A 27,698-nucleotide genomic window follows, 5' to 3' on the forward strand; every position below is an offset into this window, starting at 1 on the left:
GTATACGAACACAAATTACCGTTGCTTTAAAAACGGTCAACTTTAATTGTTTATATAATTTATAAATAATATTAAATTTAACAAATAACAGTCACAGATATGAAAAAATACCTCGATTTATTTGATGCGTATCAATCTTCATCTTGAATGAATAATTGAATACAATATCTATTTTTAATATTTAATTGTTTAAATAATAGGCCATTTAAAAACAATAATATCGAAGATACAACAAAAATAACTTCAAATTCGTATTCAGCGGACAAAATTCTTCTAAATTGCTTCTTCATAATACAACAGTGACTACGAATAAGAGCGGTAATAATTTCGACCACCTTTTTTCGATTTTGAACCACTGTGCGTCGGTAGATACTGAGCCAATTACCCGGCGGAAAACCCCGTGAATCCTTTTTTCACTTGATACGGACCTGATACGGTGGCATCTCACCGCTGTGAGAAGGACTTTCTTCGCAAATATGGGCATTGGCTGGCAAATATTCCTAAAACTACAAGAATACCACTAAATCAATAGGTATTTATGATATTTTTTATGTAATAATTGCTTAAATTTAGGCGCGCAGTGAAAATCTAAGATCTTAAACCAAATAGAATCTACATATCATCCACCGCGAATACCTCAATTGGTTCGTTTGCCTGACCATACCAAACGCTTTCGTTTTTAATGAGCATGTGACGTATTGCTTCCCGCATGACTCTTGACCCACTTTTACTAGCGACGAAACACTTTCGTGAGGACCGCCTACGTCACGTGAATCCACTCACAATCCGGTTTTCGGCCGCGAGGTGAGCGGTCTGAACGGGGCTGCCAGACGTCAGGGACGGGAAATGTTAAAATAAATTGAGAGGGGCAAATGATAACTGATGGAAGAGGAATTCGAAACCCGTTTTCTTCCCACATGCACGGCGGTCAACCTTTATGCTATTACCACACAGTTAAGCGACGCGCAAGGCCGAGGTTGCGGAAACGCGGCGAAACCGGTTCGTGGTTACGTTAGGGATGGAAAAAGATTTATTTTCTTTTACGATAGTCTTTAAAAAAAATTGGGGCGCTATATTCACATATCCCTGCTAATTTGTGATCAATGTTTTTTCTCTTCTACCTCTCTTCTAATTTCGTTTTGGAGGTCCTTTTCTTCCTTTTTGGGATCTAACTATTTTTATGTAGCTGCATGGATATACAGAAACCTCTGTCAGACCGTAGATTGAAAAATAGACTACACCTGTCACATAAATTCAAGAGCAGTGTCTTTTCTAACGAAGTTGGCCATATCTTACGGACACCAACATACTACGGAAGATAAGATCATATAAATAAAATAAGAGAGAGACTGTAGAACAGACAGATTCAGGATGTCTTTTTTTCTGCGATCAATAAGAGATTATAACGGCAGCAATAGAACTCGTAAATAGATATCATGACTTGTAGTGTAGCCTACTAACCTATGTAAAAATTAATGCATGTTTCTTAATTCAATTATTATTTCTAACGACATATAGTAGTATAGTTTGTTAGTATACGGGACGTTTTTTGGACGGTGTGGTGTGCATGTGGGAGTCCAAATGCATGCTGGTGATTGATCACCCCCTGCCAAACACCCTAGATGTGGCTGGCAGGGTATTATGTAGATGTAGATGAGAAATCTTCACTGCGGTTGTGTGCTGGAAAAAAACAGACATTACATCATTAGAGTCAACTTTCTTAGGAGAGATGTCGTGGAACATGACTATGATAATGATAAACGGAGATATCTTATTGTTCACAATTTGTTAACCGAGTATGACACATGTTTCGATTGTTATAAAATAATCCTCAGATACTAAGAGTCAGTATTGTATAACAATCGAAACACATTGATGAAAAATTTCTCGGGATTCCCACCGGGTGTGGTATTGGGTTTATTCTCCCAAGGTTTCAATGGCTGACTTTGCCATCGTCTTCAGGGGTTTAGTCTTAATCATGAATCGTGGCATTAAGAGTAAACCCCTGAAGACGATGGCAGACTCAGCCATTGAAACGTTGGGAGAATTAACCCAATACCACACCCGGTGGGAATCCCGAGAAATTTTTCATCAAAATATACGCCGGGAAAACCTAAAATTTTAAATCGAAACACATGTCGTACTCGGTTAATAAATTGTGGAAAATGTGACATCTCCATTTATCAATATCAATGCATCATTAGCTGCATGGATATTTATCCACTAAGTAATTTGTAATTTATGCATGGTTAATGTCAACTTGCATTGAGAAACGCGTGCTGGGCGAGAGCTCACACCGCCTGCTGCCATGCTCATATGTTATGGCCATTTATTTTCGATAGCTACCAAAGACACAAATGAAAAAACGACTTCGTTTTCTTCCACTAATTTATTTTCACGGTACGACATGTTTCGACCTTGAGCGGTCATTTACGAGTACAAAGATTTGTCAAAAGTCGGGTAAATTTATACCAGGAAGGGACTTGGGGAGGTTGGAGGTTGGTTGATAACCCACATCCACCCTAATCCTTTACCAATGACCCTTTTGCATATAGTCATCAACACTGTCCTCGCAGTGGTTTTCCCATCCCTCACCATAACCGCCACCCATTACTCCCCCCCCCCCTCCTAACACCCTCTTCTTCCTCCAACCTCCCCAAGTCCCTTCCTGGTATAAATTTACCCGACTTTTGACAAATCTTTGTACTCGTAAATGACCGCTCAAGGTCGAAACATGTCGTACCGTGAAAATAAATTAGTGGAAGAAAACGAAGTCGTTTTTTCATTTGTGAACTTTAACTTCCACAAAGTTGAGCCTGACACCATTGAATGCTACCAAAGACATCTGCATGCTGCATGTTGGTTAAATTCACCCCCTCCCAAATACCCTGAAGATGACTCGCAGGGTATTACGTTGATGCAGACTTGAATACCCGTCGTTCTGCGACTACGGAAATTTAACTAGGAAGCTAATAAGTGTGGGATAAAACGTAATTCTTATGAAAATCGTCAAATGAAATGGAAATATTTTACTTGTATCATCTAATTTAGAGTTGAATTTTTTTCAGAAATTATTTCTTGATTTCAATTAACAAATTTTTCTGGGCTTGGTAGATTGCATCAAATAAATTTTCATTGAAATGAAACCACATTTTTCTAAGTTCATTATTCATCATTTTTTTACAGGTGGCTCAAAATTAAGCATGGTGTGGACATCCCCTTATTATCTCTTCAATTTCCCTAAATATTACCTGTAAAATAAAAGTCATTCCTCAAGACGAAATTAATATTCTTACATGTAAGTACATGTTTATAACCAACACGTTATGAATAAACACTTATCAGTATTAGATTCATTGTCATTGATGTGATTAATAACTGCATGTTCCAAATATTATTCCAAATGAAGTCCCTGTTTACCCGAAGCCGTTAGAGGAAAGTAACATGGACGTGTATGGAGGCTTTCACGAAAATTACATTCACTTCGATTTCCGCGGAATCTATAAAATGCCGAAATAACTCAAGCTTAATTGCATATGTATAATGGAAGCAACAAATAAAGAAAATATTCGCGCAAAAAATCGAGTTCATTTGCCTTTGTGGTGCACGCTAGCAACCAATAATTCGCGTCACAGTGAGGTACAGTTTTTCACTCCGTGGGAAACAATTACAAAGTTTATGATTTAACGGGTTGTACTCAACTTACATATACTATTAATTCCCTGATAATTCCAGGTTTCCCAAGGGAATTTATTTGTTTTCGGGGTGCTATCCAGCCTTAAACATAAGCATGCCGGGGAAAATATTACTCATAGGATAGAATTATATTATTGCGATATATATTTAAATGTGTGTAAGCGTGCAGTAGTCGTATTTGGAATACAGGTAGATCAGGGGTTGGGCTGGGCTCACGTTCCTTCCCTGCAATCGGTTAGCCCGGGGATGGGGTACCCTTTTCACGGCATCTAGAGGAAGTGTTGAACAGGCGTCGCCTCTTATTGGAATAGATATAATTAACTATATTTCAGAGAATGCAAAACAAACATATTTTCCTAGCACATAAATGTACTCTTCCGCATTTGAGTCTCAAAACTGTAAAAGAGGAAATCGCAAATAGTGTTATTCATGATTAGAAAAATTCAATGCCAAATATTACCACTCAATGGCACTTAAGCCCAGAACTTAAGGTGGTATATATAGAGCTGAATCCGCTCCGTCTCAATGTACTCGCTTCGGCGGTACATATACTAAAATTGGAACGATACAGAGAAGATTAGCATGGCCCCTGCGCAAGGATGACACGCAAAATCGTGAAGCGTTCCACATTTTTTGCGCTTTTGCAAATTTTAATGCAAAATTAAATGATGCTCGTGAGTCTGAAAGTTGTCCACAAGTAGCCGTGTCTATATCACAAATCTACATGTACATTATACCCTGCGAGCCACCGCTAGGGTGTTTGGCAGGGGGTGATAAATCACCAGCATGCAGCATGCAATTGGACTCCCACAAGCACACCACACCGTCCAAAAAACGTCCCGTGTACTAACAAATTATACTACTATATGCTGTTAGAAATAATAATACAATTAAGAAGCATGCATTAAGTTTTACATAGGTTAGTAGGCTACACTACAAGTCATGCAATCTATTTATGAGTTCTATCGCTGCCGTTATAATCTCTTATTGATCGTGGAAAGAATTACATTCGGAATCTGTCTGTTCTACAGATCTTTCGAAGCATACAAGTTCATCAGTAATAACTTTCATCAATGATAGTCACTAAAAATATGGACACAAATGATCATCCCCTGATGATTGATCACCCCCTGCCAAACACCCTAGAGGTGGCTCGCAGGGTATTATGTAGATGTAGATGAAATTTACTTACAATTCAACTTTATCCCAAGCTATATATGCTAAGAAAAATTTACTTCTAGCGAATACTGACAAGGACACGACTAACACCTATAAAATAGAACTAAGCGCTGAAATATGGTGTTAATCTTGCATTTTCAAAACATATAACTATGAAAGATACACTAACTTACTTTTCGTTCTCGCGCTGGAATAAGTGTAGTGGTGAGATTCTACACGATTTTAGTGATATTGGCAATATTGATTGAAGATGAAACGCATAATCATGACGCGTTCCACACTTTTTGTAGGCTACTTTTTAGTTTTTGACTGGAATCTGCCGCTTAGTTTTATCTGATCTTACTAGAGAGTTGATTCCACAATTAACCAATGTCATCGCTTCAGTGGCACATATACTAAAATTGGAACGATTAAGAGAATATTAGAAGGGCCATGCCATGACCTGTTCCGCATTAGAACAGTTGTTGATCCCACAGTTTTGCCGTAATCACATTAAAGAGGTTCTCGTTGGGTACAGATTGAGGTCTCTCGATGAAAGCCGTTTGAAGTTCATGCCTTTCAACTTCTCCTAAAGCAACTTGGTTGCCATCATTGTTGCAAGCCAACCATTCTGAGAGGGAGGCTTCACAACTTTCCCATCCCTTATCCTGCGATTTCCAGGAGACTTTCCGAATTCCAGGAGTTTTCCCTGAGTTTTTCCAGAAGAGTTCGCTGAGTTACCCAAAATTTCTACGACAGCGGATACGCTGTTGGAAAAATTGCCGCACTTGTAAGAGTAGGGCACAGACCTTCGGCGCCGCTAACATCTTTTTCCTCGCGAAAAAAGCGGCTGGGAGAGTGGACGGGAGGACTTTCACTGCCGAGGCCATAAAAGTGTAGCATTCCTCTCGGAGCGTGTCTTCGAACCACCATCGACGACGCAATCAAAAGCGCCGCACTATGACGACGAAACTGTGACGGATCACAAAGTGGAAACCGGAGCATTTTTTCCAGACCAGAAGCCACTCTCAAAACTGCAAAAATGAAATGCTCAGAAAAGACACTCCTGGTCGTCATGCCTTTAAAAATCTAAAGCATTGTGTCAATGCATTTTTATGGAGAGTTACATATGCAAGCTTAATCTGGCGAAACTCTACCATATTGGTAACTTGAACAAAAATTTTTTAGAGTACTTCTCTTTTCTCCCACTCTTCTTAGCACTTCCTCATTACTTACACGGTTGATCCATTTGATCTTCATCATTCTTGAGCAGCACCACATTTCGAATGATTCCACTTTTGACATCTCTGCTGTTGTCAACGTTCAAGCATCGCTTCCATAGAGAAAAATGCTCCATATGTATCCTAAATATGAGCTATCCTCCATTATTACATCACGCAGCGACGATTTGAGAAGATTATTAATGAAAATGTCCGCGGTAGATCGAATTCGGTGACTTCCAATCGAAACATTGTGACATAAGAGTTTGATAACCGGTCGAAACCCATACCCAACGTAAAATTAATGCAATTAAATAATTAATTGAATGCATGAATGAGGAAGCCGCTTTCCCAAAATTAAAAAAAAAATACATTCAACCCGTCAAACATCAACCAGATATTCCACTTCGCGGTGTGAGCGTGTTTTTCTCCCTCATCCTACCGCAACGCGTTCCCAATTTCTCGATCGACATTTCTTTCGTGTTTCATCTAAATCTACATAATACCCCGCGAGCCACCTCAAGGGTGTTTGGCAGAGGGTGACCAATCACCAGCATGCAGCATGCAATTGGATTCCCACATGCAAACCACACGGTCCAAAAACGTTAAACATACTTAGAAATTTTACTACCACATGCTGTTATCAGTAAAGATAACATTGAGAAACGTGCCATATAGTATACATAAGTTAGCAGGCTACACTACAAGTCATCTAATCTATTTGTGAGTTCTAACGCCGCCGTCATAATCTCTTATTGATCGTGGAAAAAAGACATTCTGAATCTGCCTGTTCTACAGTCTCTCTCTCTCTAATTTTATTTACATGATCTGATCTACCGTAGTACGTTGGCGTTCGTAAGATATGTTGGAAAATATGAATGCATAAATTTGGTGATGTATGTATTTCCTATGTATTTGTGATACTGGGTGTAGCGATACCTTTGATCGATACTATCGATTGTTAATTGTCGGTGCGGTCTGGTTGGTAACCAGTAAATAAGTTGGTGTTCTTGAAGTTTAACTGTTTCTTCTCTCGCTTGTGTCACGTCGATGACTGTTTAATTAATAAACGCAAAGTCACGCAAAGTCTATGTATAAATCATTCAACAAGATATTATTAACTTAGTCAGAGAAGACACTGCTCTTGAATTTATCTAAAAGGTTTTCAGAAGGCTTTAAACCCAAGAGGACTCAGTTGCTCAAGTGGGCATAGGTCAACTGGAGAAATAAGCTGTTCGTAATAATGGTATGACTCACCCACCCGTAATAGCTTCATAAATAAACGCACTCTTGTGTTACCCACGATAGATGCGTAGTTATCGTAACTCCCGGATACTTCACTTCATCTGCCGCCTTTAAGTTAACACCGTCCACAGTATTGGGATAGTTGGACGACCTATGCAATGAATGTATCGCCGTGTATTTCCTCAGAATAAATTCTAGTCCCCACTCACGGTTCCACACATGAACGTTGTTTAAATTCGATGATGGAATTTCAAAGTCAGAGAGATAACTAATTTTGCGATAGAAAACAGCGTCGTCATCAAATAAACATATTTTAATGCTAATTCGATAGCATGGGTAATTAATGTATATAATGAACAAAATGGGGCTGATTATGCTCCCTTGCGGGATACATGATGTCACTTAAGCTACATCAGATCTCAGTCAGTAAAGAACTAATTTTTACTTATGATCACTCACAAAGTCACGTATCAATTTTACTACTGTTTCATTAACCCACATGACTGTAATTTGTATAAAAGCTTTCTGCGAGGTAATGCGTTAAGGTACTGAGGTAAAAGTTTCCTTAAAATCTAGAAATGATGCGTCAACTTTTCGACTCACCCGATTTGAGGTCGTCGTGAAGACAGAGTGTGAGCTATAGCAATAGCTCACACTCTTTCTTCAGTCATAGCCGTGCCGACAGCCATAGAGGAAGTTAGGACTGTCCAGGATAATCATTATATTGCTAAGAATGATATGTTCGAGTGTTCTGCCTATAGTCTACGGGGTCAACTGGAAGGAAAGGTGACAAGCAACAAAGAAGATGATTTTGGAAAGATTATATCACTTTTAATTTAAGTCATATGGTTTGTACGAATCATTCCATCTGCTCCACGCTACTCACGATCGAGAACCCGAAAACGTTTCAACGTAAAGTTACGAAGTCGCTCTTCCAATCGATATCGAAGAATTAATCTACACAAGAGAAAATAGAGTATACTGTAAAACTGAGAGATTTAAGACATCGTTGTTTCCTAGGATTACCAAGGATCATAACAGATGTGCCTTCAATGTAATTAATTGGCACTAACGAACGACCTTGCTGCTATCCAAGCGTGGTGCGATGCTTGGCAGTTAGAATTAATTTTTTTAAACATGCGTAGTAATGAATTTCTAGGACAAAATAACTCCCCACAACATAACTACATCATTCGGGGTACCCAATTGGAGACTGTTGAATCCGTGAAATATCTGGAACTTATACTCACTAATAATTTAAAGTGGAATAAATATATTCGGGAAAAAACAGCTCTAGCTAATCGTAAATTGGATTTGTTTTTAAAGAATATTAAGAAATTGCAACGACAAAGTGAGAGAAATTAACTACTTCCCCCTCGGTTAGACCTCATTTAGAATACGCTGCCAGTGTTTGGGACCCTCATGAAATATGCTTAAAAACACAGTTACAACGCGTGCAAAGAAGAGCTGCCAGGTATGTGAAAATTCGTTACGATAGTCTTGTTAGTGTTACTGACTTCTTAAAACAACTCGGATGGAAATCACTGTCAGACCGTAGACTGAAAATAGACTAAACGTAATAGATAATATTAAGAGCAGTGCATTTTCTGATGGAATCAGCTATATCTTACGAACGCCAACGTACTACGGTAGATCATATCATATGAATAAAATAAGAGAGATAGACTGTAGAACAGGCAGATTCTGAATGATCAATAAGAGATGATAACGGCAGCGATAGAACTCAAAAATAGATTAGATTACTTGTAGTGTAGCCTACTAACTTTTGTATACCTTAACGCATGTTTCTGAATTTTATTATTATTTCTAACACCAAGTTATGGGTGTTCTACCTTTATTGGCAGATAACCTTAATGAGTACCTAGTTCGCAAGTGTTGCCTTTGCATGAGTGTGGCAGTCCGGTTTGTTGATGTGCGTACGTTTTTTGAACCGTGTGGTGTGCATGTGGGAAACAATTGCATGCTGCATGCTGGTGATTTGATCACCCCCTGCCAAACACCCTAGAGGTGGCTCGCAGGGTATTATGTAGATGTAGAACTGCTGCACTCGCGATGTCGACCAAACGCATGTATTTTTTTCTTATTTTCCCATTTCTGGTTTCGGTTTTTTGGTCCTCATTTTTCTCATGAACGAAATTGAGTTCCTTAGTCATTCTCCGCTGTTAGCCCTGCCCCCGCTAAAACCTTCAACCGAACCCCAATTCCTTACGTATCCCAACCGCCTACCCGCTCCATTCCCCCGTTCTTTACCCCCCCAACCCCTCTCCCACTTCCACCAACTCATAACCATACCCCCATGTACATATATAAGACTTCTTGACGTAAACCATGCATTTGCACGTGATGATAGCGATGAATCGCTGAAACGCGTCGTACTTGAATAAATACTGGGGACATTCACAAAGTTTTTTCACTTTCATTTATAACATATTAGAATGAAAAAACTTTATAAATTTCACATTAAATTTATTAACACAGTGTTAATAAAATTAATGTGAAATTTACAAAGTTTTTTCATTCTAATATGAGACAATGTCACGAAGTTACGCCGCAAACCATTCAATTGTTCCTTTATAACTGCAATATGTTCCACAACATCTCGCCAAACACTGTTAAATACATCTTATTTTCCTTTTCGGCATTTAACTAGTTTAATGCACCTACACAGATACTTATCCAGTTGATAATTTACATTTCATGCATGCTTGTAATGAACTTGCACGGAGCAATGCATGATCGGTAGGAGCTCACACCGCCTTCTGCAAAATGTTATGGCCTATTTATTGAACGGTTAGTTGGACGTGGCGTATTTCATGCTGCATGTTGGTTTATACTCAGCCCATGCCAAACCCCATTGACCTAGCTCACAGGGTATTACGTAGATGTAGATAGATGTACACCACAAGAACCGAATCTTTACGCTCGAACGTAAAAATATACAACACATCCTCAATCGTGGACCGCAATAAAAATATGGGGATGCAAAAATTTTATTTTATCGTACATCTACATCAGCACCATTTAAAACGGATAGATATCTTCGGGTCATTATGAAAGGGTGTTTTGTGCATGGGTACATGCATCTGTCTCGTATGACCGGTGTACCTTTCACAGTTTTTCCATTTGGAGATCCGATTAGTGTAATACACCACCTCTGTCGCAGCCGGGATATTTACCGATAAGATATAATTCTTTTTTTGGTATTGCAAAGGTAAAATTATAAAGTTACCCTATTTGCAACTACTGTGCTTCCTCCAGTCGAGATGAGCATAAATTTGCTTACCATCTTGGCCAGAGAAGTTTGTATTTGAGTAACTTTGATTATCAGAGTCAGAATAAATGAGAAAAAAAACTGACTCAATTTGGCACAGGAAATCACCTAGCTTCCATGTGGTAGAAGGAACACCGAATACCACGTTATTTCACCTCATTGCAAGTGGAACACGCCCTACCATTTACAGACATTCATTGCATTGGAATAACATTCGGGTGATTTTTGATATTGCAGCCGATGCCAATACCAGCTTTGCCAATAATTATACGGTGGGAAACCCGAATAGCCTGCAATACGCTGTACCACAGGAAAACACGAGAAAATTCGTCACATTCACAGTCACTTACAGTTGAGAAATAATACACCTGAAAAAGGCTATAATTCTTCGCTGCGACGTAAAATTTACCCGTTGGGCAGATTGAATTTGACGATAAAAATCAAAACAGTAGTGAAAAAATATTGATGTTTCCGCCCGGGATCGAACCGGGGACCTTGCGCGTGTGAGGCGCACGTGATAACCTCTACACTACGGAAACTACATCAATTGATTAGGGAAGACGAGGATTTGTCCGTTTACTGCTCGGGGAAATTATGCTCGCCCGTTCTTAATGACACAATCTTACACGATGGCGACTTGTACGTAAAGAATTTCAGAGTTAGCTATATATACAAACGTTTTATGATTAAACTAAAACGTAGCCAAGGGCAAGGAGTTGGGTCGCATGTGACAATCTACACAGTATACCAATACTAGTTCAGGCAGTGGGGAATTAGGGACGGGGTGCACAGGGACCATGACTCCCCCCACCCCCAAATTCTATCGACTTTTCGTTAGTTTCTGTATCCTCGTAAGGAAGTAAAGGGAGTGGAAACATAATGAAGATACACTTTTGTATGTTCCACAAGAGTTTTTAATACCGACCCAGGTTTCATAAGTCCTGCTGGACTCGGCAAGTAAACCCACTGACCTTGAGGAAACTATTCCTCGTTAGCTTTTCCCCCACCACCATCACCACCTCCTCCCTGCCTTAACCCCCCTTCTCCCTAAGGTATATATAAGCTCGCAAATTTTTGTATATTCACCTTGATAATGCAAGTGTGTACTGCCGAAACCTGGGTCGGTATTAAAAACTCTTGTGGAACATACAAAAGTGTATCTTTATTATGTTTCCTGTCAACAAGTGCCACCAAATATCGCCTTCCAACCTTAAGCTAATAAAGGGAGTGTACATTCAAATGCATCGTTACAAATCCCAAACATGAGGGAAATTTGAGTTGTATTAATTTCAGGGGGTAGCATTCCCTACTGTAAAAACGCCCCTCTCTTCTAGGGGATATTCCATACTCCCCGGAACCAAGGCATGGCACCCCCAACCCCCAAATTTGACGCTCAATCCGCCCCTACCCCGTTCACACAGCCTCAATCGTTGAAGAAACATCAAGTAAATTTGGATAGAGCTAAATATAAGCCACTGATTTCCGTTAAATTAGCACAGGAAATCACCTTCCTTCTGCGTGGTAGAGGAAACGTTTCGCCGAATATCACGTGGTTTCACATCATTTCAACTAGCAAATTTACTATTATTTACAGAAAGTCATTGTCCTGTTATGCTACTCGGGTTTTTCCTAGGGGTAATTGTTGACCTTGCTGCCAATGGCAATAGCCGTGATATCAACAATTATGGCATCCAATGGCAATAGCAACGATGTCAACGATTATACGGTGGGCAACCAGAAAAGCCCACTCAGACGCTGTACCACGAGAAAACACGAATCACTATTTAGCGTTTACTGTCATTTTCTCTTTCGCAGTCTGGTACTGTTAAACTACGTGAAAAATACATTTTTATTAGCAATGACATAAAATTTACCTTTGAAATTGAACTTGATGATTATCATCAAAACAGGAGTGAAAAATGTTAATGTTTCCGCCCGGGATCGAACCGGGGACCTTGCGCGTGTGAGGCGCACGTGATAACCACTACACTACGAAAACCACATCCATGGAATAGGGAAGACGAGGATTTGTCCGTTTACTGCTCGGGTAAATTAAGCTCGCCCGTTCTAAATGACACAATCTTACACGATGGCGACCTGTACGTAAAGAATTTCGGAGTTAGCTATATATACAAACGTTTTATGATTAAACTAAAACGTAGCCAAGGGCAAGGAGTTGGGTCGCATGTGACAATCTACTCAGGGGCCGTATTCTTTAACTCCAAACCGATCGGTGCGGCACCGATTCGTCGGGTGCGACGTCACACCGACTCCCGGTAAGAAGTCGTGCGATTCTGTACGAACCCGGTCGGTGCGGCACCGACGAGAGGACGGGAGATCGTCGGTAGCCGTACCGACAGCAAAAAGGTGTCGGTACGGCCACCGACTAGTGGGTTTCATGAATCGTGGGTGCGCATTGTACGTTTTATTTTGTTTTTATCTCACCACCGAGTAAATAATGAGGTTTTCTGCAATGTTATCTTTTTCTGCCCCTTCGAATACGCCTCTATAATTCACTGTGTCATCATCTATATTAATTACCTTGACAGAAATATAAGATAATGGTTAATAAAAATGAGGTTTGCTAACATATAATGACTTTCTCTCATTTATGTTACCACTTTCACTCGCTTGTAATAGGCTTTATTTCTCTCTATCATCATTTATTTGCTCCTTTGACATAAAAAAGATATTTTTGATTAAATATGAGTTTTGCCGCAATGCTATCACTTTATATCACTCTGAATAGGCGACTGTTATTTCACTCAATCATCAATTTGGCGTTTCTCTCGGCATAGAAATAAGATCTTTTTATTTAAGTATGAAGTTTGCCACCACGGTATCAGTTTCTTTCATTTGTAACGGGCAACTATATTTCATTTCATCGTCAACCATTGATTCCCTTGACGATAAAAGAAGATATTTGTTAATAAGTATGAGGTTTACCGCAATATTATCATTTTCTCTCACTTGGAATGCGCAACTTATACATATGTATTTCACCCAATCACAATTTATTTACTTCCTCGTCATTACACTTCTTTTAATTGCACCCAGCTCCATATTTTTATAACAATTTCCTAACTTGTTCCTCTAATATGACATTTACATTTGCTTTTGAATCCTACGTTCACGTTCCATAGTATGCTATTTTCGTCTGCTACGGTGCCAATGGCATAACATTCCGTTGATAACATTTATGCGGAACTTACTTAATGACAACTATATTACCAAATCATGAATAAATAGCATTATACGGAACCAATATTAAAAAAAAGAAACTACGATCTCAAGGATAGTTTCAATAATTCATTCCAGCAACAACAATCTCCATCACATACAAACTTTATTGTGATGTTGTAATATTGTTTCCTTCGATTCTGTAGGTACAGCATTACTACCACACATTATATAAGCATTGTCAACAACTTATCCAATATCGTTTATCTTAATCTAGCAATAAGTCGTAATTTCCGCAAATAAAAAGATTGAGAATGACGACAACAAACTGTGCCAATGAGTCTTCACTTGTTTTTACCCTTCTTTCATTGGTGGAGACACGTCAAACTTCGGATATATTCGGATTTTCCCTGTTTGGGAAGGAAGGGGAACCGTACCGACTGGTTTGAAACCGACGACCTTACAGAATCGCTGAAAGTGTCGTCGTCGGTGCGGAATCCGTTGTCGGTACGGTTTGATGTCCAGTCGGTGGGCTTCAAAGGGAAACCGACCGGTGCGGCACCGACGAAATACAGAATACGGCCCCAGTATACCAATACTATTTCAGGCAGTGGGGCATTCGGGACGGGGTGCACAGGGACCATGACTCCCCCCCCCCCCCCAAATTCGATGTTTGGCACGATCACTTCACAATACAGAAAATGTCATCAACCTGACGAAAATGCAATAAGAAATCGAGCGAAGTAGTGCACACTAACCTCAAATATCTACTTTAGAAAACACCGCAATGCACTATTTCACGCACAGAAGTAATAATAAACTTAAATTTACAAATGGCACCCATGCACATGAGGTTAAATTGAAACAATAATCGTAATTATTAAACACGCATTGTTCCATGCAGTGTAAGGCTTAAAATTCGCAAAATACAAACCGACAGGAACTCTGGGAGCTAGAAAGTCATTGGAGCTCACGAAAAAATCATTATCAACTAAATAATTCAACGAAAGAAAGATAAATATGCAATAACACGGTATATTCTACGCTCTTACCTTCGAGAACAACATCCATTTACAAACAAACATTTACAAGGACAATAATAGCAATAAGTGAAGCTCAATTTCTTATGAGGAGCAGAAGTGGCGCCGCTCAATTTGTTAAGAAACTTTTGGAAACCACTAAACATTTGACCGAGCCGAGCCGAAAATTTCGTTGTTATTCATGTAATGAAAAGCTGATTTTAATAATATTCTCAACCACCCAATGCTGTTCATTATTGCCATGCAACGTATTTTTGTTATAATAACCCAACCATTATTGCCATGTATCCTGATCGATAAAAAAAATTATCACCGAACCATTATTGCTCATGATTGCCATGAACCCCGGTAGATACCAAAATTTTTACCCAACCGTTATTGCCGATGATTGCCATGCGACGTGATTGTTATTGTGAAATATCATTTTATGCTTTCCCAGCGTATGATGTGGGTAAACTCTTCTCGGAATTCCCAACGGGTTAATTATCCATGTTATCCAACGTTTAAAGCTCCAACTCGGGGCTCAAATCAGGCCTATTGAATGCGTTTTGTTTTAGCAACCATAAACAATTAAAATGACATTGAGCAGCCCTGAAGATGATCCCCGAGTCGGAGCTCAAAACGTTGGCTAATATGGATAATTTAATCCGGTAGGAAACCCGAGAAGAGTTTACCCACATCCCTTAAAAATGCTGTCCACGGAAAAACTATCCTTATTCCCGCAGAAAAGGTAACCAGCAATGAACAGAAAACGTCGGGCAACAAACACAATAAGTACGCGGGAATGACCCGAAAAACATCATCAACAGCTAGCCGTATATGAGTAACTTAAAAGACATCTACAATAGGAAGAGCTATGGAATTTCTAAGTCCTAAGAAGGGTAGGAGAGAAGAGAAGCCTCATGAAAACCTTAATAAGAAGACGGAACAACCTTATAGGTCACATCTTGAGACATGATGGCCTGATGAAGACAATCGTCGAAGGACAGGTGGAAGGCAAGAATGGAAAAGGAAGACCTCGAACAAAATATATGGAACAAGTAAAGAGAGATGTGAAAGAGAAGAAATACGTAGGAGTGAAAAGATTAGCTGATAGGAGAACTGAGTGGAGAGCTGCGTCAAACCAATCCTAGGATTGTTGACCAGTGATGATGATGATGGAATTTCGAGCCTGAGTCCGTACACTTCCTTCTCCCAGGGCACTAGTAGTAGCTAGCCTATTAAAATTTATTTAAGAACTTCGGATTCATAGAGTGTTATTAATTGGAGCCGTGGAAGGGAATGAGACTGCTTGCGAACCACTACTCAATTCTAGATCACGGCAGATCGTATGTGTGGTATTTCACTGTCATTATCAGAACATTTAAGTTTTAATTTTTAATTTAATTTTTTTTGTATTTGGTTTAAAAATGTATCGAGGGCGGTTATTTCTGCCCCATGAGTAATATGCTTACTTTAATAGCTTGATAGCACCCTGGAAAACGTGGAAATCTCAGGAAAAATTTTCGTTGCTACGCAATAGATATCCTGGTGTTTATACAGCTATTACAGGAGGAATCTGAAATACTTTAGGGGGTTGTCGGGAGACAATATTAGGTATTTTTTGTCCATAAACACTGGGTCGCAAGTCCTTAGTTACTGAGATATTTTTTAAAAGTTAAATTTCAGTTAAATTCTATTCAATACTCTGGATTAAAAAATCAAGGTTGGACGAAAATGTGCGAATATAATTGTTTGTAACAATCAATCTCAAAGTGGGTAACATTGCGCAATCGCACTGTTGGTACTCGCTCAAAGTTCTCGTTTAATTAAGCTCAAAGTTTAATTGTTCCTGGGAAATATAATCGTACAGTTTCGTGATAAATAAAATGTCGACATATCTGGGTACCCAAGAAAATCAGTTTTCACGGTAAATGCAAAGTGGAATCCAAAAAATGTTTGCGTTACCAAAACTCAGTCACCAAGGAGTGGCGACCCCATGGTTACAGACAAAAAATGCTTGAAATTCCTACCACCTTTTATAGTAGTACAGATTACTCCTGAAACACCTTGTAGATCTCTGTCGGACCGTAGATTGAAAAATAGACTAAACCTTTTAGATAAATTCAAGAGCAGTGTCTTTTTTGACGAAGTTAACCATATCTTGCGGACGCCAACGTACTACGGAAGATCAGATCATATAAATAAAATAAGAGAGATAGATTGCAGAACAGACAGATTCCGAATGTCATTTTTTCCACCATCAATAAGAGATTATAACGGCAGCAATAGAACTCGTAAATAGATTGCATGACTTGTAGCGTAGCCTACTAACCTATGTAAACCTGCCCCGTTAACACGACCGAGGTCGTGTTAACGGGGCAGGGGCGGATTCAGCATCTAAATTTGGGGTGGGGGATTATGACTCCGGTTCCGGGGGTATGGAATAGCCCCAGAATAAAGAGGGGCGTTTTTACAGTAGGAAGTGCGAAGCTCTACGATAAATCCTACTCGAACTTTTCTCACGTTTGGGATTTGTAACGATGGATTTGCATATACACACACTCTACTCCTTTACAATATATAAAAATTAATATAAACAAAAAAATTATAATTTTGGGGGGTCATGACTCAAGTCACCACCCCTAAATCTGCCCCCGCGTAAACGGGGTATTAGTATGATGTGAAAATTTTCATATGCGACACCCCATTCCCCTGGCTATGTGCCTTGCAGTTAGTAAAACGCTTGACTTTTCAACCAACGACGAAATTCCTTCCGTATCAGTAGCATCGCGTAAGGTTGCGGAACGGGCGATCTCAATTTTCCCCGAGTAGAAGACGGTTAAATTCTCGTCTGGCCTCCCTATGTAAATGTGGTTTCCGTAGTGTAGTGGTTATCACGTGCGCCTCACACGCGCAAGGTCCCCGGTTCGATCCCGGGCGGAAACATCAATATTTTTTCACAACTGTTTTGATGTTTTCGTCAAATTCAATCTGCCCAACGGGTAAATTTTACGTCGCAGCGAAGAATTATAGACTTTTTGAGGTGTTATATTTCTCAAATGTAAGTGACTGTGAATGTGACGAATTTTCTCGTGTTTTCCTGTGGTACAGCGTATTGCAGGCTATTCGGGTTTCCCACCGTATAATTATTGACTTAGCTGGTATTGGCATCGGCTCCAATATCGAAAATTACCCGAATATTATTCAATGCAATGAATGTCTGTAAATGATAGGGCGTGTTCCACTTGCAATGAGGTGAAATGTAATGTGGTATTCGGCGTTCCTTCTACCACATGGAAGCTAGGTGATTTCCTGTGCCAAATTGAGTCAGTTTTTTTCTCATTTATTCTGGCACTGATAATCAAATTTTACTCAAATACTAACCTCTCTGGCCAAGATGATAAGCAAAATTATGCTCATCTCGACTGGAGGAAGCACAGTAATTGCAAATAGGGTAACTTTATAATTTTACCTTTTCAATACAAAAAAAAAAAGAATAATATCTTATCGGTCAATATCCCGGCTGCGACAGAGGTGGTGTAGTACACTAATTGGATCTCCGAATAGAAAAACTGTGAAGCCACTGTACAATAATACCACGGAATTTATATGATGCTTTAACACGCCGCCACCCAGGCAGGAAATAAAATTCTGAATCTCGCTCAACAGTTTGCAAAGGAATTATACGTAACATCACAAAAAATAATATTAACGCTGCATACAATAATACATAACATAACATTATTCGCCGGGAAAGCATCAAATCATATTTCATTTACAAGGATTCATGGAGGGAATGAGATTGAAAGAGGAAGGGATGAATGAGTTGTCACTTTATTTTTATACAGGGTTCCCACTCTAACTACATTATAAAATTCACGGTTTTTCAGGTTTTCACGGTCTAAATGTCATCAAATTCGCGGTTTGTAGATAATGCATTTTAGGCAGAAATATTGATCACGCAACAATCATCGGCCGCACGTTAACTACAAATGTAACAAACACAACAGTTGCCTTGAATACAAACGCAACAATGACAGTGCTATCTCTTATGACGTCACCTATCGTTAGCAAAATTCATGTCCGGCTAAAGGGTGTGGTTGGGAAAATGGAGAGAGCAGGGTGGCAGGGAAGTGAAGAAGTGCCTGATTTTTTGTCAGGGTTAATGTCTGCCGAACGCAGGCTTATGGTCAATGTGCTGTCATGGCACACGGACCAATTAATAGTTGCGCTTTCGAATACACGTGTGCAGTAGGGCGGATCGGAAAAATCGATTTTTTTCAAATCCATCTGGCCCATTGAAAAAAAGTTGTGGGACCGATCAAAAATAAGGCCTGAAAAATTTTAGACCTGTAGGTGAACCCCTGACCTTCGCTCAAATGCAATTTAGGGGGGGAAGGTCGAAATTCGAAAAATATAGTATTTTATTGTCATTTCCTATTGATTTTGCCGAGTTACTGCACTTCTAGGGCAAAACTTTTGTGCATTTTGACGTATCTGCCACCGTTTAGCCACAAAATGCCTAATTTGAGACCGCGCCCGCGGAGAAAATATTCCAACGCCCACGCAGCGTCTACATCTACATCTACATAATACCCTGCGAGCCACCTCTAGGGTGTTTGGCAGGGGGTGATCAATCACCAGCATGCAGCATGTCGCGGATACAAGAGCCGCAGGCCGATCCCCTCCCCTCCCCGCTCACTTCTACCCCTCCCACGCCTCCAATACAGCAAAATGCATCCCGCGTATACTGCTAGGAGGTCATTTATCTTTGATTATATAAATCGGAAGATGGTAGAAGGTAATAAAGGAAGCTTAGTGAGACGACTTGTCCCTCATTTGGCGCCTCGTCGGGGCTAAACAAATCGATTGTACCAACTTTTAGAGAAGTGATGAAATATTTTTAGATCCGAGAACGCAGGAAAGGAGCCTACGGTCCATGAAAAGGCCTCTTGAGTGGCTATAAAGGTGTGCGAACTATGGTGACCCTTCCCTTCCATTATGTGTGTGACTAAATGATCTATATGAAATCTATATGAAATGACCATAAAATACTATATTTTTCGAATTTCGACCTTCCCCCCCCTAAATTGCATTTGAGCGAGGGTCAGGGGTTCACCTACAGGTCTAAAATTATTCAGGCCTTATTTTTGATCGGTCCCAAAACGTTTTTTCAATGGGCCAGATGGATTTGAAAAAAATCGATTTTTCCGATCCGCCCTAGTGTGCAGGTTAATGCGTGGACAGTATCTGCACGTGACTCGGCCTTGAAACATGATGGAAATATCGATTTTTCTTTAATTCAGTCTATCGTAGTTCTACAATCAAGTTTGAGAGATTTCTAAGGTCTTATGATGAAATTCACGGCTATTTCCAGTTTTTTTCTCGGAATACGAAGTTCACGGCTTATTCACGGTTTTGAGGTTTTCACGGTTGAGTGGGAACCCTGTTATATAACTTAAAAGCGGGAATCCACGTGTGGCTTATTTATAGGTCACACGCCCCATTGCAGTTTTGGTCTCATTTCTTAATTTCCAACGCCTCGCTGATTAGCCGGTGTTCGAAATTATTCCCCTTGGCCGTTACTTTGGTATTTTGAAAGTTATCGCGTGCCTTGAGGTTGCATGTTCCACCACCGCCGATTTAAATGGTTGTCCCATTAAAATTCCACGATTGTGTTCTTCCATTATGGTTTTTACTGACCGTCCAAATTCGCCGGTGTATTTCTTTGGGCAATCCTGGCAAGGTATCTCGTACACTCCTTCTACCTGGAACGACGTTTTATCCTCAACACTTGTAAGGCAATTTTTAAGTTTTATGTGTGGCTTAATTAAGCCTGAATCACACGATCATTTTTTTTCGTCGCGAAAGTGATCACTATCGCGATCACTAGGCGAAATGATCGTCGCCGGCAATTGTTTTTCGCGTTCGCGATCGCGATGACGATTCCAATTCCCATTTTTCATCACTAGTCCGGTCGCTTTTTCCGTCGCTAAAACCGTCACTAAAACCCCATATCAGCCAATCGGAACGCATGCCCGTATGGAGCGATTGCAGCGCAACGTTTGGCAATCGTGGGAACGACATAGATAAACAAACACGCTATATATATTTTCGTGATGCGGGTCCTATGGCATCGAGCTGTGATATCGGAAATGATGCGAAAAGCGACGGTGGGAGTGACCGTGTGATTCAGAAAAATTATCACTAAAGCGATCGCTTTTCGCGACGGGAAAAGTGATCGCGATAGTGATTACTTTCGCGACGAAAAAAAAATGATCGTGTGATTCAGGCTTTACGGTTATGTCATATTTGCGGAGAATATTTCCCATTAAAACTGTTACTCCACGGAAATACAGAAAAAAATAATCTAAAGCTCTAATAACCCGCTAAAAGCTTCCACGAACCATAAAAATCATTGAGCTTGATAAAACGAGAGCTTTGAGCGAGAAAGATTGCGCAATCTACCCCACTGCGAGATGAATAGTTTCATGTAATAATAATCGCATATTTTCGTCCAACCTTAATTATTTAATTTCCTTAAAAATCCACAGTATTACATAAAATATCGAAAAGGCTGGATAATCAAGAAAAACCATTTCCGAGGTAACTGCAAAGTGCATTCAAAAAATGTTCGCGTCTCAATAGCTCAGTAACGAAAGAGTGGCGACATGTTTATTGACGAAAAAAATGCTAAAAATTGTGTCCCCTACCTCCTGAAGTATTGCAGATTTCTCATTAAACACCCAGTATTTTTCCTACACCAAGGGGACTGCATAGAGGAGGCCCAATTCCATCCCAGACAAGGCTGCTTTCTGTTGCCACTTCGGTCGCGTTTAAATCGGTTTTCAAAAATATCCGCGGCGCGGTGATGCGATCGACTTTTTTTCCAATATTTTACAGAATAATGCTTGTAATTGAAAGGGTATGAATTTGATAGATCACATCATCGTGTATATAAATTTCGGTTAACACCCCTAATTTTACCATATTTCCCCGTGAAACTCGGATCACTTTGTCCGTAAGCGACGCGAGTGGCGACTTTTGCAAACCCATTTGAATGCGCGGTGGGTGACAACACGTTTAGAGGTCGACTACAGTGTCCTCTTTTGTAATATTCGTGGTTTAAGTATACAATATTTTCAGCCATAACTGTTTCCAGTTCACACATCCACGTAAAACAAAACACGTTTGTTCAACATCAACCTCGAACAATATTTCCACGAAACGCAGGAGGCAGTTAAGATACGGATCCATAACATTTTTCCGAGATTTGCAGTACGCCCATCAAATCTAACACCTCAAAACGTTACGCCCTTGCCAGATGCCAATGTGCGAGCACGCGTGAGAGAACATCAAAGCACTGAAAAATGACGCGAGAACAATGAACAAACGATAATTTCGAAGCACGTGAACAACGGCGCATTGTTACACTCAAGAGCGGTTGGCATGGGGAAAAAAAGCAATAAACAAACGACCTGAACGTAGGTAATCCTCTCTGACCTTAGCAGAAAACACAATTCATTCCACCTCTTCTCATACGACCCACCGATAGCCAATCGCCTGCGACGCATGAAACGTGAATAATTCAAACGCACCACTTCGACCCTACGACATTATATTGGAACCATTCGATGGCGCGTTCCTTTCACACCCAATCACGCATACGCAATTTCCAAACCCCCCAACCCCACCGCAACCTATCCACCTCAATTATTCCGACACCGGAAAAAGAAAGCCGATGGATTCCTTCATTTGCTTTTTTTCCCATTACTCCGCCTAGCCGGAACGGAGGAAATATTTGCCCACAAGCTTTTTCGCGGTCAGTCTGCATCGACGATTCGCGGATAGCGGACGCCGACAGTCGAGTTTCAGATCCCGATTTGTCTTCCCAGTGCTTCCGACGTATTTTTCGAGGATACAACAGTGAACAGTGTAGCGCCAGCTACGTGAGTGAACAGTAGTTGCTGCGTGCATGGCGTATCTAAATTCTTGAAAGGATTAGTTTGTGGAAGACTGTTTTAAGCTGTGCAGTGGTGGTCATTTGGAGTTAAAAGGTTATTCGTGCAGCCAGCCAGACAGCAAGCAGCGAGTCAACATGCAAGTCTCGAAGATGCAAATAGAAGAGAGGTCTATTCCGAGTGGAAAGTGGTCCTACCAGCTGATTCCTCTTCTTCAATGGAGGTAATTTTATTTACGCCCACACGAAGGCACACCAAAGTGTCTAAATCCTGAATCGCACATTAATTTTTTCCATCCCTCTCGAGGGACAGCTCAAGCGATCTCTCCAATGATGGTGGAAAAATGACCGTTCCACGCTATCATTTTCCGCGATGGCTCCAGGGATAGGAATCCCATCTCTTTTTCCATCACTCGGCACGTCCCTTTTTCCGTCCCTGAAATCATCGTTGGTACCGTCCTTCAGCCAATCAGAACGCACAGCGGCTAACAACTGAATGATCACCCTCCGATTTTAATTGAATGGTATTTTTTAATCAGGAAAGTGACAGAATTAAATGATGGAAAAAGGGACCGTGGGAATGACCGTGTAATTCGACCGTCGACCGTCCCTGAGAACATATCGCTGAAGTTACCTCTCTGGGGGACGGAAAATGTTCAAAAATCTAAATCATTCAATATTCTTCAGGGTAACCATCCATTCTTCCGGTAGTACCGCGTCGGGTGTTGGTTTAAGACAACAGTTTCGCTGGCACTACTGCCAGCGTCTTCAGGTCGAAGAGAATTTGTCGTCTTAAACCAAGAACCGACGCGGTGGCAACGGAAGAATAGAGACATTGGAACCTCGCCACTGCGGAAACTTACTTAATCAAATCTGAAGCTTTTACGGTGAATTAACTGTGTAAGATTTCTCGGACTTCCATCAGGGTGAGGGAATCCATCATGTCCGATATTCGTCGCGTTTCTCTTCATAAAGGAATGATGAATTAATGTTTCCTCCACTATGAATGAATCGTTTCTCGGCCTTACAGAAAGTGTCATACACTTGACAATCCTCGAAGCGTCGGACCTCATTAATTTCACCCGGTTGGAAAGCCGAGAGATCTCTACCCATAACAAAGTGTCACTTTAAATTAAGTTCCTCGCAAGTATCACGTGATTTTTTCCCGAAATAGACTGTTTAAAATTACGGTCTTAACTAATCTTAAATGAAAATAATTAAACAACCAATAACTGTTGAAGTTAATAGTAATTATTTTCACGAAATGTTAATTTAAATCAACAACATTAATGTTGAAGTTTATAAATAAGCAAACGGTTGTCAAGGGTAAGAAAAAGTTGTTGACTAGTTACCAGAGCAGTTGAATAAATAAGTTAAAAGAGACAACAGCATCGTGTATAATTAAGAAGAATAATTTAAGTTACATTAATAACAAATCCAACGCAATTAATCATAAATTAACGTGTTTACACTGAAAATACGCATTTTGAACAATCTCACGTGAGATTAGAGGGAGGTGGTCGAGCCAAATCTCTCGATATCTCACCAAGGGAGAAAGGGGGGTCCACAAATCGTCAAAATCAATTCACGTAAATTATGGACACCCCTTTACGCGTTCCGTGTCTACTGGGGGTTGATTTGACTTGATCGGGTTGTGCAAATCGCGCAACTTGACTATTTTACCCTCGCCAAGATCCCCTGGCACCATTTCAGAGGGATGGAGGATGGCCCCGTAAACCGAATTCCACAGCTAACAATTAGAAAGAATTTAAGGTTTTCGGGCGAGTAACCCATTGCGCGAGGATATGTGCGCCGATATTATTATCGTTAGCCACACGGTCACCATCCGTGCTCGCGTTCAGTCATTTCTCAATTTTATCATGTGAAATAGCTTTTACTAACTGAGTTGAAGTGTATTCGCAATAGAATGAGGTTCCGCATTTTAAATTTCACCATTTACTCCCATCCTGCATATGGAAAATAAAATAAAGAAGCATTTTTATTTTTTATGAGGTAAGCTATCGGTTAACTACCGGAAAGGCAATTGATACATATCAGAGGAGATAATTTTTGCATTAAAATTTTCAATTGATCATTGGATTGGTTCGATGAACATAAGGATGTGAGTAATTACTTGCTGACACCTGGAATACAGTAAGCATTTTTATTGAAATATTTGCTAAGAAAAATGTTAGTAACTACTGGAATAGATCTGATCTCATGCCGAAATAAAGATAATTATTTATCGCACATTAATATTTTTAATTTCTCGGGTAATGAGACAAGTAGAAAACTGTAGGGTAATATATATCCCAAGAAAATGCTCAAGGAATAATGAATGCTCCTAACAGAGAGTAGTTAAAGGGTGTCTAAAATACTTATAAATAGAGAATTGATGCGTGATTGATTTCATTGACATTAAAAGCATAACCTACTAGGTTATTTTGAAGCCAACGCGTTGCAACCGGTAAGGATCCTCTTTCATACGTAAATTCCGATTTTCGTTTCTTCCTTATACGCGCGTTGCAACGTCTCGGTATTTTTGATTTCAAGCCAGACTACTAACACTACCTATCTCATATCAGACTACCATCAGGGTGAGAGTCGTATAGCTAGGACCTTAAGCTTCGCCTTGTGTTCTTGTACCAGGAACCGCGAAGAATTTATGACTAGTGAAGAATACCTCGGTAGGACTTAAGTGGACGATGAGGGTAAGTCAAACTGGCCCTTTCAACGCACGGAAGGCGGGAAATATGCTCAGCAAAAACGTTGTCACTCGCGCTGGCCATGGGGATCAGCTTCTCAAAAGTGACGAAACATTAATGTACTCCTCCTTACTTTAGGATCAAAATTGTCAAAGAGGAAATCGAAAATAGTGTGACTAATGCTGAGAATTCCGAATGCCATTCGTTACCACTCAATTACACTGAATCCAGCATTCTTATACGGACCAAGGGTCACGATATTGTACACAGAGATTCTTCCCTGAAGTATTGTTAAATTCACACCAGCAGTCAAAAATAATTTTCAAACAGTGTAAAAACATGATCGTCTCAGACGAAGTATATTCTAAAATCTAACTGTGTGACGCTGATAACACTCACTCACTTCAGTTTTGAGTGCTGTAATTACGCAGTGGTGGGTTGCAAGACGATTAAAGTAAAGTAGTGAAATACGTCATTAATGGAAGAGTCATGAAGGGCTACCTGAAAAAATAAACATCAGACATTATGTTTCCCTAAATCGTGTAAAAAAATAAACGAAAATGTTGGCAAGCGGCAACAAATCATAATATTGTCATCAATTTAACATTTTTTTCAAGAGCGCGGTCAAAATCTCACAAGACGTCTCGTCTTCTACAACCAAATAGGATGGTTTGCAATTTTTTTAATTGCCTAAATCGAAAGATTGTTACTCCAGGAGTACGTATAATAAGGAAAAAAAAGGCGTAAAATCGTTGGTTACCTTACACGCCCAAAACCTACAAAACACCGTCACAGCAAATAATGAATTATAGCAGTTAACGGCAACTAAGAGGCATTGTTTATAATTATGAATGCATATTATACATATATTATGCATAGATTATTACACCATATTATATATAAATAGATTGTTACTCCAGGAGTACGTATAATAAGGAAAAAAGGTGTAAAATCGTTGGTTACCTTACACGCCCAAAACCTACAAAACACCGTCACAGCAAATAATGAATTATAGCAGTTAATGGCAACTAAAAGGCATTGTAAATAAATATGAATGCATATTATACATATATTATACGTAATATGCATTCACATTTATATACAGGGTGTCCCATTTACCTTGACCACCCGAAATAACTTTTTTTCCAGATGCAAATTCAAAAAGTGTCAAGCAAATGTTCATTAGCCGTCAGGGGGACATTAATCAGCATGATTGCCTTCCTTGTAGATTTGTTATTTACAAAGATATGAATAGCGTTAAGTCTTTTTTAAATGCCACCCTATATTTTTTATTCGGCAATTCATTTCGTAGTAGTAGCGCAGTGGATCATTAACATAAACACAGTGTTATGAAAAATGACTGACTCTCTAGCGCTTGGTGCAGGTACGCGGGTAATGGAAGTACTCCACTTGCTGACGTTGACGGTGAACAAATGAAAACATAGTAAAATTCACACTAGTCAAGTTATGTTTTCATGATGTTTGCTTGACACTTTTTTGAATTTGCATCTGGACAAAAAGTTATTTCGGGTGGTCAAGATAAATGGGACACCCTGTATACTACTTATGACGCCACGTTATAATAGCGTAATACTAAAAAATGAACAATAGAAGTCAGAAAATGCCCTAGAATGCCAAGTATTTGTCAAAGTGGTTTCCTAATGTAATTTCTTGGTAACCTCGGAGTTCTACTTCCGAATTCGTCTGGTAGTTGGCGTCTCACTTGTCTGGATTTTAGAACAGTTGAAGGATATTCAAGGTGGCTTCCGCGGAGATTATGATGGTAGGCAGCGATTCTTCCTTGAGTCCTTCCTCACTTCAATGGACCTGAGGAAATCAGCAGGAAAGTTGGCGAAATATTGTCCACTAAAACGGATAAACGCGGAAGGAAACCCGGAAGAATCACTGCCTGCCGTTTAAGGATAGGTGAAAGAGAGGAACGGCACACGTGGGCTTCTTATACGATACAAAGAGCTATGATACGCACACAAAGAGTAATACTACGCATAGGTTTTCAAATGTTACGCTAGATGTCACGCATTGCTCCATGCTCGGGTTGTAGTAAGGTCGTTAGGATTTTGGCAAATGCACGGCGAACTTGTTCCCCTTGCATACAAATGTTCACCTACCATTTTAAAGGTCAACACTGACATAGAGGAAATGTAAATTAGTGTGATTTATACTGAGAATTTTCGAATTCCACATGTTACAACTCAATTA

The 27,698-nt window shown here is 39.9% G+C and overlaps 1 protein-coding gene and 4 non-coding genes across 6 annotated transcripts in view; 3 read left to right on the forward strand and 2 right to left on the reverse strand.

The window, feature by feature from the left end:
• Window positions 1–4,223: 4,223 nt before the first annotated feature.
• Window positions 4,224–4,330, forward strand: LOC124158297. Its single transcript, XR_006864765.1, has one exon. It is a non-coding gene; the product is annotated as a U6 spliceosomal RNA (small nuclear RNA).
• A 6,747-nt stretch (window positions 4,331–11,077) lies between these two features.
• On the reverse strand, window positions 11,078–11,150 carry Trnav-cac. Its single transcript has one exon. It is a non-coding gene; the product is annotated as a tRNA-Val (tRNA).
• A 1,387-nt stretch (window positions 11,151–12,537) lies between these two features.
• On the reverse strand, window positions 12,538–12,610 carry Trnav-cac. Its single transcript has one exon. It is a non-coding gene; the product is annotated as a tRNA-Val (tRNA).
• A 5,076-nt stretch (window positions 12,611–17,686) lies between these two features.
• Window positions 17,687–17,759, forward strand: Trnav-cac. The gene has a single exon. It is a non-coding gene; the product is annotated as a tRNA-Val (tRNA).
• Window positions 17,760–22,615: 4,856 nt separating this feature from the next.
• Window positions 22,616–27,698, forward strand: part of LOC124157419 (protein rolling stone-like) — a 179,629-nt gene continuing 174,546 nt past the window's right edge. Inside the window, exon 1 of one of the 2 annotated variants that reach the window (XM_046532115.1) lies at window positions 22,616–22,997. In XM_046532115.1, coding sequence (XP_046388071.1) covers window positions 22,912–22,997 — 86 coding nt within the window. In that variant the 5' untranslated portion in view covers window positions 22,616–22,911. The remainder of the gene's footprint in view (window positions 22,998–27,698) is intronic. The other variant, XM_046532116.1, reaches the window with a different exon arrangement.

Source organism: Ischnura elegans, chromosome 4 (assembly GCF_921293095.1).
Source record: "Ischnura elegans chromosome 4, ioIscEleg1.1, whole genome shotgun sequence".
Taxonomy (NCBI): domain Eukaryota; kingdom Metazoa; phylum Arthropoda; class Insecta; order Odonata; family Coenagrionidae; genus Ischnura; species Ischnura elegans.